Source organism: Lissotriton vulgaris, chromosome 4_1 (assembly GCF_964263255.1).
Source record: "Lissotriton vulgaris chromosome 4_1, aLisVul1.2, whole genome shotgun sequence".
NCBI lineage: Eukaryota > Metazoa > Chordata > Amphibia > Caudata > Salamandridae > Lissotriton > Lissotriton vulgaris.
The window spans coordinates 1,906,366,215-1,906,381,497 of record NC_141691.1 but is presented as its reverse complement, the minus strand read 5'-3'; the positions used below and the strand labels follow the sequence as shown (position 1 = coordinate 1,906,381,497).

The 15,283-nt window shown below is 44.6% G+C and overlaps 1 protein-coding gene across 1 annotated transcript in view; it reads right to left on the bottom strand.

Moving 5' to 3' along the window:
- The window catches only part of TG (thyroglobulin), a 711,260-nt gene that overhangs the window by 682,053 nt on the left and 13,924 nt on the right, over positions 1–15,283 (bottom strand). The window contains exon 5 of the mRNA XM_086966244.1: positions 13,227–13,386. Coding sequence (XP_086822370.1) covers positions 13,227–13,386 — 160 coding nt within the window. The remainder of the gene's footprint in view (positions 1–13,226; positions 13,387–15,283) is intronic.

Genomic DNA, 15,283 nt, shown 5'->3' with positions numbered 1-15,283 from the left:
CATGTCCTGAGTCAGTGTACCACCCCTCCTTTCCCTCATGGTTACGTATCTGCCCTTCATCGCAAGTAACTCTCTGTTGCATGAGCCATTGGATATTCAAAAATCACACAGGAAAAGAGATATGCATGTTTATAGACTGGTTTCTGGTGCCCCTTGGCATCTGACCTCACACAAGCCTTCTAAGTGTTGGTTATCATAATGCCACCCAAGAAGAAGCACACAGCAGAGGCAAGCATATATGCCTGAATCAGACTTCATGACCCAGCGTGTAGTAATTATATAACTATTCAATCCGTGGCAGCACAGCTCCCAGGATAATGTGCTGCATCGCTAAACCCTTATAAGGTCCCAAAGGCGAGACTAATTGGCTATGCCAATGTTTGTTTTTTAGATGTGACTGAGTGAGGGTTTTACTGTGCAGGGAGTGAAGAGGGGTGCAGTGTGTACAGAGAATGATGGGGAGCATTGCACATGGCGGGGTGGTGTTTAGATACGTGGGGGATAGTAGGCCATTTTGTGCAGGGACGAGAGAAGGCTAATGGCCGTCTGCATGGTTTGTAAGGGGGTTGAAATCAGTTGCGTTGCTATAGAGTGGATGTGCACCCGTGCACATGGAACGGAAGTTGTGGAAGATTAGTGCTTGGAGGAACAGAGTAGGTGGGGCATCCAGCTCACAGCAGGGCTGCAGCACTATTGTAAACAGAGGGGAAGGTGTACGCAAAGCGGACTCAGACCACAACATGTGAATAACGAAGACATGCACACTTAGAACCACAGATAGCAGGCAACTAATCCAATGTGTATGGAGCATATTAAGCAGCAGCATGCTCTTCAATCTAACCGGGGAGAACAGTGCAGCAATACGAAATAAATAAATATGTGCATACATAAGATAAGCTTCTAGAGCGAGCTGCTGAGAGGCGTGCCATCCTTGGAGTCATGCTCTCTCCTCAGAGCTCCCTGCGCACACCTCCTCCACCTTTCCTGCTGAGGTGTAAATCAATCAGCAGCCAATCACTGTGTATTTAGCGCTGAATTAGCATAAGGCATTGTAGAGGAAACCCAGAAAGTACCAAGTTGAATTATGAGCATGGGTAAGCGGTGGCTAAAGAAACAGGAATCCAAGCCTGATGGCTGCAGGCATGTTTCATAAGGTCAGTCTCTCACAAAGTACTGTTATTAAGAGTACTGCATGCTTTCAGAGCCCAAACACACACCAGTGTGCACACTGTGCAAAATAGTACACCCCTGGACAATACTGGTGGAATAACAACCTTTATTAAGAGCCTCATATTGCGCACACACACCATTTTTTTAAGTGACTAAAGTGAGCTGTGACCTGTAGGAAGAAACAGAAGCAATGGCATGTGGGAGGGGTCTGATTCGGAAAGCCAACAAACACAACATTCCAAACACACAAGCTGAGGTAATCTAAAGAAATAGTGCGCCATAACTAGCTAAAATGTCAAGAAGCAAAATAACACATGCAACACGGACTGTTGCCATGGGAGGGAACGGCACACCAAAAGGAGAGACAAATGGCCACTATTTACCACTGAAAACTGAGGAATTTGGGAAGGCACACAAAACAACCAATGAAAAGCGATGGGTGTGGTGAAAGCCCTTGGAGTAGATACAACATATTTTAAAGAGACAGCACATGCACTGCCTAGGCGAGACCTAAAAATGCATGTAATGGTGGGCAGTAACAGAACAGTGACCTATCAACAGCGCCCTTTTGAAGAGTGGGAGAGGCCTCCTTCCTGGCGTCAGTTTGAAACTAATATCTGGTGCAAAAATTAAATTGAAGTAAATTAGTAGCAATTTTTAATCAGGTAAAAACAAATGTAAAAAATTTATGAAAAGCATCCTCTGAGCAGTTTTAAACTGTCAATTCGACTTTGCAAAACAAACTATTTCCCATGCCTAAAACTCTCTTTTTAATAAAGATACATCACCCCTACGGTTAGTCTTAAACAGCCCACAGAACAGTGTGCATTGTATTTAGAAAGCTGGACATGTACTTTTATGCTTTAGATGTCCTGGTAGTGAAAAACTAATAACATTTTTCACTACTGTGAGGCCTACCTCTTCCACAGGGGTTACCGGATTACATTTAACAAGTGATAACTTTAGTTTGAGAGCAGGTAGACATGTCATGTTTGGGATCTACAAAATTGACATTTAAAAAGGTAAAGTCAGATTTTAGGTTTCAGTTTTCAAAAAAACACTTTTAGAAAGTTTGCATTTTCCTGTCCTAACCATTTGGTACCTGCAGAATGTTTCCTGTGTCACATGCCTAGGTGTAGATGGCATTTGGCCTTTGTGTATACCCCGCAGACAGCCACACAATAGAGAGCCTGGATGTTGCCAGGAGGTGCCATCCAAGGCAGTATGGGGGGTTTAATTGTACACAGCCCAACTTGCAGTTGAAAGATACTGCCTCAGTTCACAAAAAACTTCACACCTGTCTATTGTGCTTGAATCAGACTGGGAACAGGGCAGGGAGACAGGAAATTCCAGACTCACTCTTCAGTTCACTTCTGGACCTGCAGAAGGACTCTCAGAGGACTGCCATTCTGCTTGGGGCATGCAGTGTATACTTTAGAGGGCTGCCCAGCAAGAGGGCTGCCTTGCTGCCTAAAGTCTGCCCTGTGCCCTCAGAGGACTGTCCTGCTGTTTGAGTCCTGCCTTCTTGCTTAAACATATGACTTCCGTAGTGATTCAAAGAGCCTGATGACTGGCCTCCTGGTCAGAGCCTCAGGGACAGAAAAGGCTTTGACCATCTTGAACCCAAATCTAGACCATATCTGAATAAGTCCTTACCCTCCAAATGGTGGCCTGCCACTCTTGGACCCTTGGACTCTGGACTTATATAATTTTCTACTAAAAAGTGCTCTGAGAACCAAGAGGAGACCGGGACCTCCCTGCTCACCGATCCACCCAAGGTGCATCTTCGGTCGGCCTGACTCTTTACCAGCTCCCGCTACATTTTTCACTACAGCAGCAAAGCCTCTTTCAGCGGCTCCTCGCAGAGAGGTTATCAGGCCTCGTGGACCCCTCATTGTCTACAGCCTGCAGCTTCATTCCTCTAAAGATTTTTGAACTTCCAAAAAAGAGACTAAATCGGAACATAGACATCTTCACCGGAACTTCGTCCAGTGACTCCCTAATGATGATGCCTCTTCCTCGGACAACTCCAACTGCCTTGCCCCAGTGAACTTTACCTTTTTCTTTTAAAATTTATCAAAGTCAGAAGGTAACTGCAGACTTGGCCTAATCCACTTCAAGTATCCGAACAGAGCTCTATCGCGGTCAACTATAACTTTAGACTTTTCCCCAGTCTTGTGCAACTAGATGTCCACACTTGGCGCTTTCATCTATTTCCAACATTTTTGTTTTACTTTAAACTTAATAAATTCATACCTTTTGTTCAACTCATTGTATTTTTGTCAGTTTGGTGTCACAATTTAATCAAATGTACTCTATTTTTCTAAATTGGTGTGGGATTTTTCTTGTGTTGTGTTTTCACTTTTTTACTATTTAAGTAGGTATCCAAACATCTCTACACACCCGCTCTCACCACCCCCTCACATACTGCACCACTCACCAAGAAAAAACTCAAGACCCACACTCCCTCTGCACCACAAACTCACCCTTTTTCTTGGCACCAAAATGACACAACTGGTCGAAATTAAGAAAAGCTGAAACCAGAAAGTCACACGTTTGGTTTTTTTGTCAATGTGTTCCAAAACAAGGTTTTTATTTCTGTTAAAACTTTGTATACGTTGTGTTAATGTATGTGTTATGTACATGCAATGGTTTTTATTAATCATGCATAATAAACTTGCTTACCTACTTACTCACATACCGACCTGGCACGTAAATGTAAATGTATTGCGATTTATATAGCGCACGTATCACCCGAAGGCATCAAGGCGCTTGCTTAGGGAACCCGTCCTGGTATTCCCCTGTGAGATACCCCAGCAGGGTATCCGCAAGGTGAAAGCCAGGCATCCCGCCGCGAGGGGCCATTGTGGAGATTAAGCAAGCTATTGCCCAGAGTCGCAGAGTGTGAACCCGTGAATCGAGTAGGCACCGGAGCGAGAATTGTCGAGTCCATGGACATTTTAGGACTCAAGACCCCGCCGAGCCGGGGATTGAACCCTGGTCCCGGGCTGACCTCTGCTTCCAGGTCTCCCTCCTCTAACCAGTGAGCCACACTTCTCCCACAACAACGCTCACTCATATGCAAGCTCCGCAATACATTTTCACTCGGCAAGCTCTCCACCGAAGTTTGGGACCTCCTCAACTCCATCAACCCAGACTCCTCTTCCCCACCGAACCCTGGCTCAACCCCACATCTGCACCGGACAGCGTTGCAGCCATCCCTACTGCATTCAATCGCTGCACCAGGACCGACACCATAAACCAGAAGGAGGACGCACCATCATCCACAGCGACACCATCAAGTGTACTTCTTACACTGAACCAGAAACCACTTTTATAGAACATATGGACTTCAAGCTTCAGACTGACAGTAAAACCACTATCAAAGGCACGGTAACCTACAAGCCCTCAGGACCTTGCAACCACTTCCGTAACTTCCGCACCAACCTCGCCAAACCCCTCGCCATTGGCAAAAAAGATTTCATACTCCTAGGCAATCTTAACTTTCATCTTGAGGACCTCACAGACTCCAATGCCAAGGACTTTCTAGAAAGTCTACAGAACATCTGCCTCAACCACCACACACAAGGCACTAACCATGTCGCTGGACACACCCTGGACCCCATCGTTTCCTCCAGAAAGAAGGTTAAAGTCTGCCCCTTCACTCCACTCACATGGACGGACTACTCCACCATTCACTCCCACATAACTGGCGCACAAACACCTTCTATAGAATCTAGCAACACCCCAACCCACTGCTGGAAGAAAGTTACAGAAATGGAATTGCTTAATGTCCTCCAACTAAACCACCCAGACCCTGCAAATGACAAAAACAACTTCAACAACTGGATCACCCCCTTTGCCAATACATTGGGGCCCCTGAAAGACACCAAACCCAAAATTTCCAGCAAACAAGCTAGGTGGTACAACGCTGACTACAGAGAATCCAAGAGAGTTTGCAAACAACTCAAGAGAAAACGGAGAACTATCCGAGGAACTACTGCAATAAGTGTGTAAACCAGTCAGCACTCACTCTTCCTAATGAACTCCTAGAAGCAATTATCACTTAAGTCATTACATTACTTAGTTGAAAGTTAGTTGTCTTCCAATTTTCCTGTAAACAGATGACATTAATATCATTTTAAAAAAAAACAATACACCCCCCCCGTGTAGTCGCTAATAGATATCATCAATATTGCTTGTACAAATTAACAGTTTTTGAGGTACTGACAATGTGCTACTGCTACCGAATTGAAGCAAAGAAAGGTCCACGGCACCTTCAAACAATGATAATAGTCAACAATCCCAGCAGGAACCTGCGATCCGAAGGAACGGCACTAGTAAGTGTACCAAGAATAAGTAAGGCTAGGATGGGTGGTCAGTCTTGTAGATACATGGCAGCTAAGCACTGGAACTCATTACCGGTTGACATAAGAACAGAACCCTGCAAAGCTACCTTCCGTAAAAAGCTAAAGACGTGGCTGTTTCCACCGGTAAATTAGAATCGACTCATGAGACCTCTTGATACATGCCAGGGGCTGAGTGTTAACTGGTTTACTTTAAAAATTCTGACAGTCTGCTTCTAGCGCGGGGACACACACCGGCGGTGTAACCATGCGCTCTACAAATGGATAAATAAATAATTAATTAATTAAACATATATCTATGTCAAGAGAAGACTTCGGGCCAGTTGGTTTAACCACCTAAAGTGACTGCACCCGCCAGCTGCCTGATGACCTTGGACTGGCTGCAAGACTATGGTGACTACACTAATAAATTTTTCTAGCATACTTTGCAATGTTTCGCCCCCATCAAAGTCATCCTCAAATAAATATGGCCAGTGTCTAAATAAGTAGTGTTTGAGCCAATGAAGAAATAGCAATGTCACTAGCAACAGAATTAGGCTCATTAATACAAACTCAGATCATGACTTCAGACTCATTGTTGATAATATGTGGATCCGGTGGTACCTTCCAAGATCCTTGAAATAGAGGATAAACATGTATCTGAAGTGCCAGGAGGCGCAGTCCAAGCACCTGTACGAGCCTTGCACCATTGCGTAACGACCTTCAGTGCTAATCAGTCCCTTAGGGCTCCACATGCATGTATGCATCCTTTATATGTTCCGCATGCATGTAAGCATCATGTGCTCCACATGCATGTCAGACTTTCTGATTAAAGTGCTCTGCACCACAAAAGATGCACTTTTTTTCACCCAGGCAAGAGCTCCAGTTTTCAAAGAAAAGATTATTTGAGGTCAGAGATTTATAGCAGTAAAGGGAAACCCATTCATTACAGACGTCCTCAATGAATTCTGCATAATGCACACTGTTGGGGTGATGCCTTCTGTGGAACCAACCATCTCCTTCACAGTAATCAGAGAAGGCCAAAGCTTGGCTTTTCCTGTGCACCCAGTTGGGATGCTCTCCTGGAATTTAAATTTCAGGGCTTTCTATTTCCTACCTCTGCTCAGCATTCTGAAGTGACCTTGGAGAGTTGTAGTGTTATATTAAACTCCAAGATAAATAAATGAAGAATAGTGGAAAAAAGAAACATAAATGTGAATCTTGTCTTTTGAATGCACTAATATTACGGGCCCTGTGCAATAACTGGTACTTTGAGGGCTGTGATAACTTTATCTGTACTTGCATTCAATTCCAGCCACATTGTACTGACGCACTATGCAAAATGTGTAAATGAAAATGGTAAAACATGGCTCAGTTGTCCACAAAATATAATCAAGAGGCAATAGACACTCATTTTGCCTTAAATTTGTAGCAGAATTGTATTGATAACCTACGAAGACTTTTCCTCTGAAACATTGTTGTTTGCAGTTGTTTATTTCCCGCCTTTAACGCCTTAACAGCAGCGTTTTTTCCTCCACGGCGCGGGCATTCTAAAGGGTGGGCGGGGCTTCGTCGGCCGACCGCAGCACTGGGGAGGGAGTGCTCCCATCGGCCAACGGTCGACGAGAGCACGGAAGGGGTTAATGTCTGGGAGATGCTGCAGAAAATGAAATGATTTCTGGGGTCGGGGGAAAAATCTTAGAAATGGTTTTATATAGTGGTCATCAATTCAAACAATTAACTTTAGTCAAATACATTGATCCTTTACTTTTACAATAGAATGAAATTGGAAAAATACCAGAACACTACCTGTTAAACAAGCATTGGAAATGCAATAGGTCTCGCATTAGAAAAGTTGGAGCTATTGGTCTTGTAAATGACAAATATTTTATTTATTTGTTGGTTTAAAAAATAGCTAAATTGATAGCTTTGTCATTTACAACGACAATAGTTATAACTTTCACGAATATGACACCTATAGCATTTGGAATGCAACATGTTTTGTATTTACGTGACTTAGATGGCAGTTCTGGTCGTTAGGCCACATCTCTAGAGAGCAGGAGAGTGCAGCAGGGGAGAGAAGCAGAGCAATGCAATAGGTCTCGCATTAGGAAATTTTGAGCTATTGGTATTGTAAAGGACACATTTTTTATTTATGTGCTTTTTTTGAAAGTAGCAAAATTAATAGCTTTGTTATTTACAATGCCAATAGTTTTATCTTTTGCAAATGTGACACCTATTGTAACACAATATGTGTTGTAGCACTGAGTGGTGTGAGGGTGAGGGGTGTGAGGGTGAGGGGTGTGAGGGTGAGGGTGTGAGGGTGAGGGTGTGTGAGGGTGAGGGTGGGTGAGAGGGTGTGAGGGTGAGGAAATGTGACGGTGTGTGAGGGTGAGGGTGTGTGAGGGTGTGTGAGGGTGAGGGTGAGTGAGGGTGTGTGAGGGTGAGGGGTGTGATGGTGTGTGAGGGGGTGAGGGTGAGGGTTAGGGGGGGTGAGGGTGAGGGTGTGTGAGGGTGAGAGGATGAGGGTAAGGGTGTGCGAGGGTGAGGGGGGTGATGGTGAGATGGTGCGAGGGTGAGGGGTGGTGAGGGAGGGTGAGGGTATGAGGCAGAGTGAGGGTGAGAGGGTTGTGAGGGAAGTGAGGGTGTGAGAGGAGCGAGGGTGTGTGAGGGTGAGGGGGTGTGAGGGTGAGGGGGTGTGAGTGTGTGAGGGTGTGGGGGTGTGAGGGGGTGAGGGTGAGAGGGTTGTGAGGGTGAGGGGGCTGTTGTGTGTGTGTGTTGGTGTGTGTGTGTATATTTGCTATTGTGGAGTTTTAGTTCTATTTTTTTGGGTGTGTGTGTTGTGTATGTGTGTGTGTTTTTATATAAATGTGTGTTGTTTTTCTTTTGTGTGTGTGTGTTATGTGTGTGTGTATTAAATGAAAATGGCAGATGTGCTAATGTTCCCTAACGTTACTTACGTTTGTTAGTGTGGCGGTCTAGTGTTTCTTTGTGTTCATGTTCTTTTTTTGATTGATGTGTTTCACAGCCAATGAGATTGGTACGTTTTGTTACGTAGCGTCCTAATTGGAGCGCGTAACTTTGAAAATCCCCTGATTGTCGACCGCGCCGTTCTTGGAAGGCGGGTTTGCTGTATGTTTGCTGCGTCGCCTGACAGGTATTTTTTTTTTTTTAATATTGTTTTGTGTTTTGGTATGTATTTGTTGACTTGTATATTTTTTTCTAGTTTAGCGTTTGTTTCAGTAAAAAAAAAGTCTTTGTTAAAGTAAATTGTTTATTAGTTGACGGTGTCTCTGCTGCGTATGAACGCAATGTATAGCTTTTGGATCTTCATATTATTAATATTTTTGTTGTATTGTAAACTCTTCGATTGAAAATATTGGCAAAGGTTATTATTTTGTCGTAATAGTGCAACATGTTGCATAAGTGCGTGACTTACCTTTTATAGTGGGAACGTTTTTTTTTTGCAATTTGTATTTGTAACTGTCGTATTTGTTCGGTAGTATTGTGCTGTTCAAATTTGCAAATTTTGTTTATTTTTTCTGCAGCATAAATTTTGAGGGCGTAAAAACATTTAGAGAAGTGATTATTTGTTTGTTATTATAAGTGATTCCCGTTAGTGTTCTATTTGTTTTGTGAGTCTGTAACATTGTATGTATTTTGCGCCACCATCGGTCAGAATCGTGTTGTTTTTGTTCAGCTATGAGTATGTTGTACACTTAGCGAAGTTTTAATTTTGTAAAGCGCCACCATTAAGATTGGTGGAGATAGAACATGGATGTTTTGCTTTTTTTTGGGTGCACACTTCTTCTAAACGATCACGACTTTCCTCCCTCTTTCTGACCATAAAAACCTTTTTCATAGTACTTGTTGCCTCATCTGCTTTTCTTCCTGCCCATGTCTATAACAAACATACATGTTTCGAAGCGGATGCCTGACAGTCGTATGCTGAACCCCAAACTGTGGTGTGTGGGCGGCTGTGGTGTATGGGCGGCTGTGGTGTGTGGGTGGCGGTGGTTTGTGGGCATGTGAGAGAGAGTGGTGCGTGGGTGGTTGAGAGTGCGTGAGTGGGTGGGTGAGTGTGTGTGTTAGTGTGTGTGTGTGTGAGCGTGTGAGCGTGTGGAAGTTGGTGTGTATGTTTTTTTATGCTATGATTTTTTTAAATAAAAATCTGCAAATAAACATATTCTTCGCCTGTCCTTAAATTTAGAATCAGTTATTTTTTATCTTGTGCCCTCGACTAGATCTGCTGCAGTAATTTTCCCTATCAGATGGCTAGGGTGAAGGGTGCTACGGTGATGGGTGCTAGAGTGATGGGTTTTTGGCGGCTAGGGTTGTTGGCGGTTAGCGTTGTTGGCGGTTAGCGTTGTTGGCGGCTAGGGTGTTGGGTGCTAGGGTGATGGGTGCTAGGGTGTTGGGTGCTAGGGTGATGGGTGCTAGGGTGATGGGTGCTAGGTTGGTGGGTGTTCGGGTTGTGTGGGCTAGGGTGTTGGCATCTAGGGTGTTGGCGTCTAGGGTGGTGGTGTCCCTGAGTGATGTGGTGGTTATCCCTGAGTGATGTGGTGGTGTCCCTGAGTGATGTGGTGGTGTTACTTAGTGATGTGGTGGTGTCCATGAGTGGTGTGGTGGTGTCCCTGAGTAATGCGGTGGTGTCTCTGAGTGATGTGGTGGTGCCTCTGAGTGATGTGTTGGTGTCTCTGAGTGATGTGGTGGTGTCCCCGAGTGGTGTGGTGATGTCCATGAGTGATGCAGTGATGTCCCTGAGTGATGAGTGGTGGTGTCCCTGAGTGGTCTAGTGGTGTGCCTGAGTGATGTGGTGGTGTCCCTGAGTGATGCAGTGGTGTTCCTGAGTGATGCAGTGGTGTCCCTGAGTGATGTGGTGGTGTCCCTGAGTGATGCGTGGGGGTGTCCCTAAGTAGTGTGCCGGTGTCCATGAGTGATGTTAGGGTGTCCCTAAGTAATGCGGTGTTGGCCATGAGTGTTGCCCCAGAGTGTTGTTTGTCGAGAAAGTGATTTTTTAAATGTGAGTGAGAATATGAGTATGTTTACATAAAAAAGTAGAAACGAGTTTGGCCGCGTAAATTTCAAATTAAAAAAAAAGTATGTAAGTAAATAAAAGTAAAGCACATGCTAAATGCTTGCATATCAAAACAAAAGAAAGAGTATTTGACCGTAAATTATGGGGCATGGAAGTACATGGAAAAGGCGCAGTGCGTGGTCAGAAAGGAGCCAGGGAGAACGTGTGGCGAAGCTCAAAGTAAAGTCGAGCGACCATATGGAGAGGGAGGAGGTGGGCTGCCTGCAACTCGAGGGAGCATAGGGAGGAGGGGGTGGTCTGCCTACTAAGTGTAATGCGTGTGGCAACAGAGGGAGAGCGCGGCGCGCGCTGGAGAGGGAGGGGTTGGGCTGCCTGGTCACTTTAATGCGTTTAGCAACAGAGGGAGAGCGCGGTGCGCGCTGGAGAGGGAGGGGGTGGGCTGTCTGGGCAGTTTAATGCGTGTGGCAACAGAGAGAGAGCGTGGCGCTCGCCCTGCCGAAAGGATGCAGGATTAAAGGAGGAGTAATGTCTAGTTTGTACTCTCATGGCTCCACTGTTCTGTTTACTTGTGACACTTGTTAATTGGCCCATTGTAAGGGAGCAGCATGGAAGTGGCGCTATCGGCATGCCTGCACCTAAACGTCGACTTCGTTTTTTATTTACATATACAAACAAGCTTTGCTCTGTTGGTAGTGGTTTGCTCTCGTAGTGTCAACCTGCTCACCGCAGCCGTGAAACTGCAGGGAGAGAGAGGGGAGGTGCTGGTGGCTGGGGAGGGGGAGGAGAAATGCGAGCCTGGCTGTGTGCAGGGAGAGAGAGGGGAGGTGCTGGCGGCTGGGGAAGGGGAGGAGAAATGAGAGCCTGGCTGTGTGGGGGGTGACCGAGGGGAGGTGCTGGCGGCTGGGGGTGGGGATATCCGTGGGAGGGAGCCTTGTCGCTTTCATGTGCACACGCTTTTAATGTCAATGCGCTTGCGCATTGAGCTTAAATTTGACGGGCACTGCAAGGAATCGCCATGGAATCGCAAGTTGGTTAAAGTCTGTTTAAGCCCCTATAGTCTCGCAAGCTCAATGTGCATGCGCATTGACAGGCGAGAGCTAAAAACGATCTGTTCTAGTTTTAGTTCCATTGACAAAATCTCCCTAAAGCTCCAATGGATTTTATATGCAGCTCACTAACTATGGTGAGGAAGAAAGCCGGAGTATATCCTTATCTGGCTGAAGAGGATACTGTCGTCCTCAGGTTAGTCCACCTGCCCATTGGCCTGGCTAATCCCTGGGACATATATGGAAAAAGTATCTTGCAATTATTCTTGGTTCTAAGTGTCATTTGAATCCCACAGATATCCCACAGACACCCACAGATATCTATAATGTTCTCAATATCAAAGCCGTCATGCATGTCAGCTGCCCAATAAAGTATTATAAACCTTTCATAAAGCTTTACCCACTGTATTTCAGACACTATCAAATTCACCTTCTGTGTCGCAGGTGACCAAATATGTTATATATAATTGATGATAATCATGGGCTCACCTGGCCACCAGCTTTTGACTATCAATGTAATTGACGTTGATTTTGCTGCAAGTTCAATGCCACAGAAATGTCTGTTCGCAGAAAATCTGCCGCTTTATTGATTGATTGTTAAAAAGTGGAGTTGTGTATCATTCAAGTTGAGCTATCAACAAGCTTAGAAACATTTTTTCAAAATCTTAAAACCGGATTTAAACTTTGGTGGGTGGAGTAAAGCCAGTCAAGGTGATGGAGGACTTGATGCCTGGCACCCTGTCTTACCTCTACTTGCCAAAGTTATATTTCACTGCCTTGCGGTGAACTCTGTGGGTTTGTATGAGCCTCCGTCATGGCGGTTTAGACACAGTCATTTAAAAGTTTGGAATGCATCCATCACTGGTGACGGGCTCGAACATCACACTTTTAGGGATTTTCCTTTTCCAAAAACAACTTTTAAAGTGGAGTTTGTTTTTGGGAAAGTAAATACTAAAGTCCCCAACACTATGGGAGCTTTCGCCCATGGTATGAAGGACTTTTTTTTATTTTTACTGTCACTCACAGTGCACAGTTAGAAAAAAAGGCTAGTCTAAATGGGGTGGACTGTCGGATGGCTTACCTCCGATAGCCTGTACTATCTCAGGTTGTCGGAAGAAGGTTCATGCTGGTAGAGTAAATTTTACTACATCGGTGTACACCTGCCAGTCCACCTGAGTCAAAATTCTGCTGGCAGACCAAGAGAGTGTGGCAAGCAGGGTATTCCGTGACCACTAGAACTCTAAATCAGTGCCTTTGTTTTTTCATACATATACTGCTCATGCCTATAAGGCTTTTTAGTAGGTCAAACCTCCCCCCCCATCTATACTTCATGGTGGTTTGCATTGGCAACCGTTAGATGATTGCTTCTGGTGAACCACCCTCTAGACCTGGGAGTAGATCATGCCAGTAGTATTCTCGCACCACCAATAACAATCTACATCAGCCACCTAACCTCCACAGAACACTGCTAACTAGTCTGAAGGTGACCTGCTGGTGCTCAAAGTATCTTGCAGAAAGAGCTATCAGATTACTGTTACTGCTCAAATTATTCTCATACAGACAAATATAGGACCAGTCTCTTATAACTCTCCCTCTATTTACACTGTTCAAGATAATTCACTGTACCTGTTGAAGTTGTGTACAAGATCAAAGACCATCATGTCTGAGGTGTTCACAAACTTGCACTGGACAGGCAGAAAGTCCCCTTTGGCCGCGCACTGTGGGGGAGTCTTTTCGCCAACACCGTGGAGAACACGACGATCGCGGACCTCACAGCTCCCGGGGCCTAGAAGAAAATGTCAGTTATGGGTTGCATTACAACCATCAGATCACACAATGGACTGGGACAACCAAACAACAGAAGAATGCACATTTCCATCCATTCCCTTCAAAGGCAGAGAGAAGAACAAGGCTGGTTGGAGAGCAGGAGTCTGCAATTTCTTTTTGAAATTATCTTAAATATTATTTTAGAATTGTGACTGCGAATTATTGAACAACTTGCATTGATTAGTGAACTAGATTATTTTTGTAGAACTCTTTTGGTTGAAATAAAGCCAAATAAAGTTTGATGATGACAGAGAAACCACAAGGAATGTAATTCAATACATAATTAAAACATGTTATGTCATGCCATTTGTTGATTTGTATACCTCACCTGTGAGGGTATCCAGGCACTAAATCATCTATATCAACATCAACAATGAGCAACCTATTTTCCTCTGGACTGAAAAAAGCAATCAACTACTCGGTCTACAAATTCTAATAATTGTGCATGATATACAATTAACTGCAACACTACAAACTATCGGCGCCACAGAGGTGAGTACTGCCTGTCTGCAAATGTCTTCAGTGCATATTCCAATACAAAACAACCTAAGATTTTATTTCATTAGTAAAATAGTAATCACATTTTCCCAGATACATTGTCTGACTTAACCATGCTAATGTCACATATTTAAGACAAACTACCTTTCAGCAATGCTCTTGTATCAAATATCCATAGCTATACGGTTATCAGAGTCCATGGCCAGAACTTCTATCAAATTCATCAGTGGTGGCTGGCAGGGGCAAAAAATATATATTTTGTTACCCCTTCTCTGCGGGCGTTTTCTCCTGCTGTGGGGGGCGAAGGGGGCTGCGCACGGCGCCGCTGTGCTTGTGACGAGCTTGGCTCGTCATGAGGCACAGTGGAGCTGCACTCAAGACGAGCGGAGCTCCTCACGACCACACCCGTTTTGGAACGTTCAGCAGAGTGGGGATATTATCCCTGCTTGAGAACGTTCCAACGGTCATGACAAGCTCAGCTCGTCATGAGTTTGCAACGGGTTAAAGAAACTACTTGCCTACTCGCGGCCGCCTCGGTCTCTCCTCCATTGCTGACGAGTCCCGGAAGGACCCAAGCTCCTCTACAGGGAGCTAGTGCATGTCCCTCACTAGGCTGTGTATTACAACCTGGTGAGGAATATGCAAAGTACTCATGGCGGTTTGGCCGGCCCAAGACGGCCGGCCAAGCAGTCATGTGCTCTTAGTGTGCATGAGCCACTCCACCCCCTGGCACCCCAGTCCCGCCCTGCCCTGCTCTAACCTAGCCCCACAGCAACGAAAAATAAAATGATAAAAAAAGCTGTTATTATCATTTTATTTTTCCCTTTACCACTGCTCTGAGAGCCGTGGGGCGACTCTCCCCGCCTTAACGGAGGAGCCGCCACTGACTTTCAACCACTTGTCAACGATTGGGGGAGTATCCAGTGATGACCCTTAGAACAGTGAAAAGACTGATTTATACTTAGCCAAATTAGTTCTAAAGAAGGAAGATCAACCAGATTGTAGGTGCCCAAATATGATTAGATCAATCCTAAATCAGACCTCCCAAACGAGAAGAAGTCACCCAACTGTGTTTGGAAACATTCAAGGAGGCTGCAAATACCACCAAAAAGAGAGTACTTCGTGGTATATTTAAAAAGCAAAAATGTATAAAAGCTAAAATGTTTTTCCATGACTTCTCCCCACTGTTCTCTTTATGTTCAAGGTATTTTCGCATTCCTGATAATACCCATCTATGTATCTTCCCAGTACATTATAATACTTACTCATTATTCATTTGAAATGCATATGTAGTGATCCTCTTTTCACAATTCACTCTTTTTTATCTAAATAATTTGCTGTATATTATTTAAAACCTT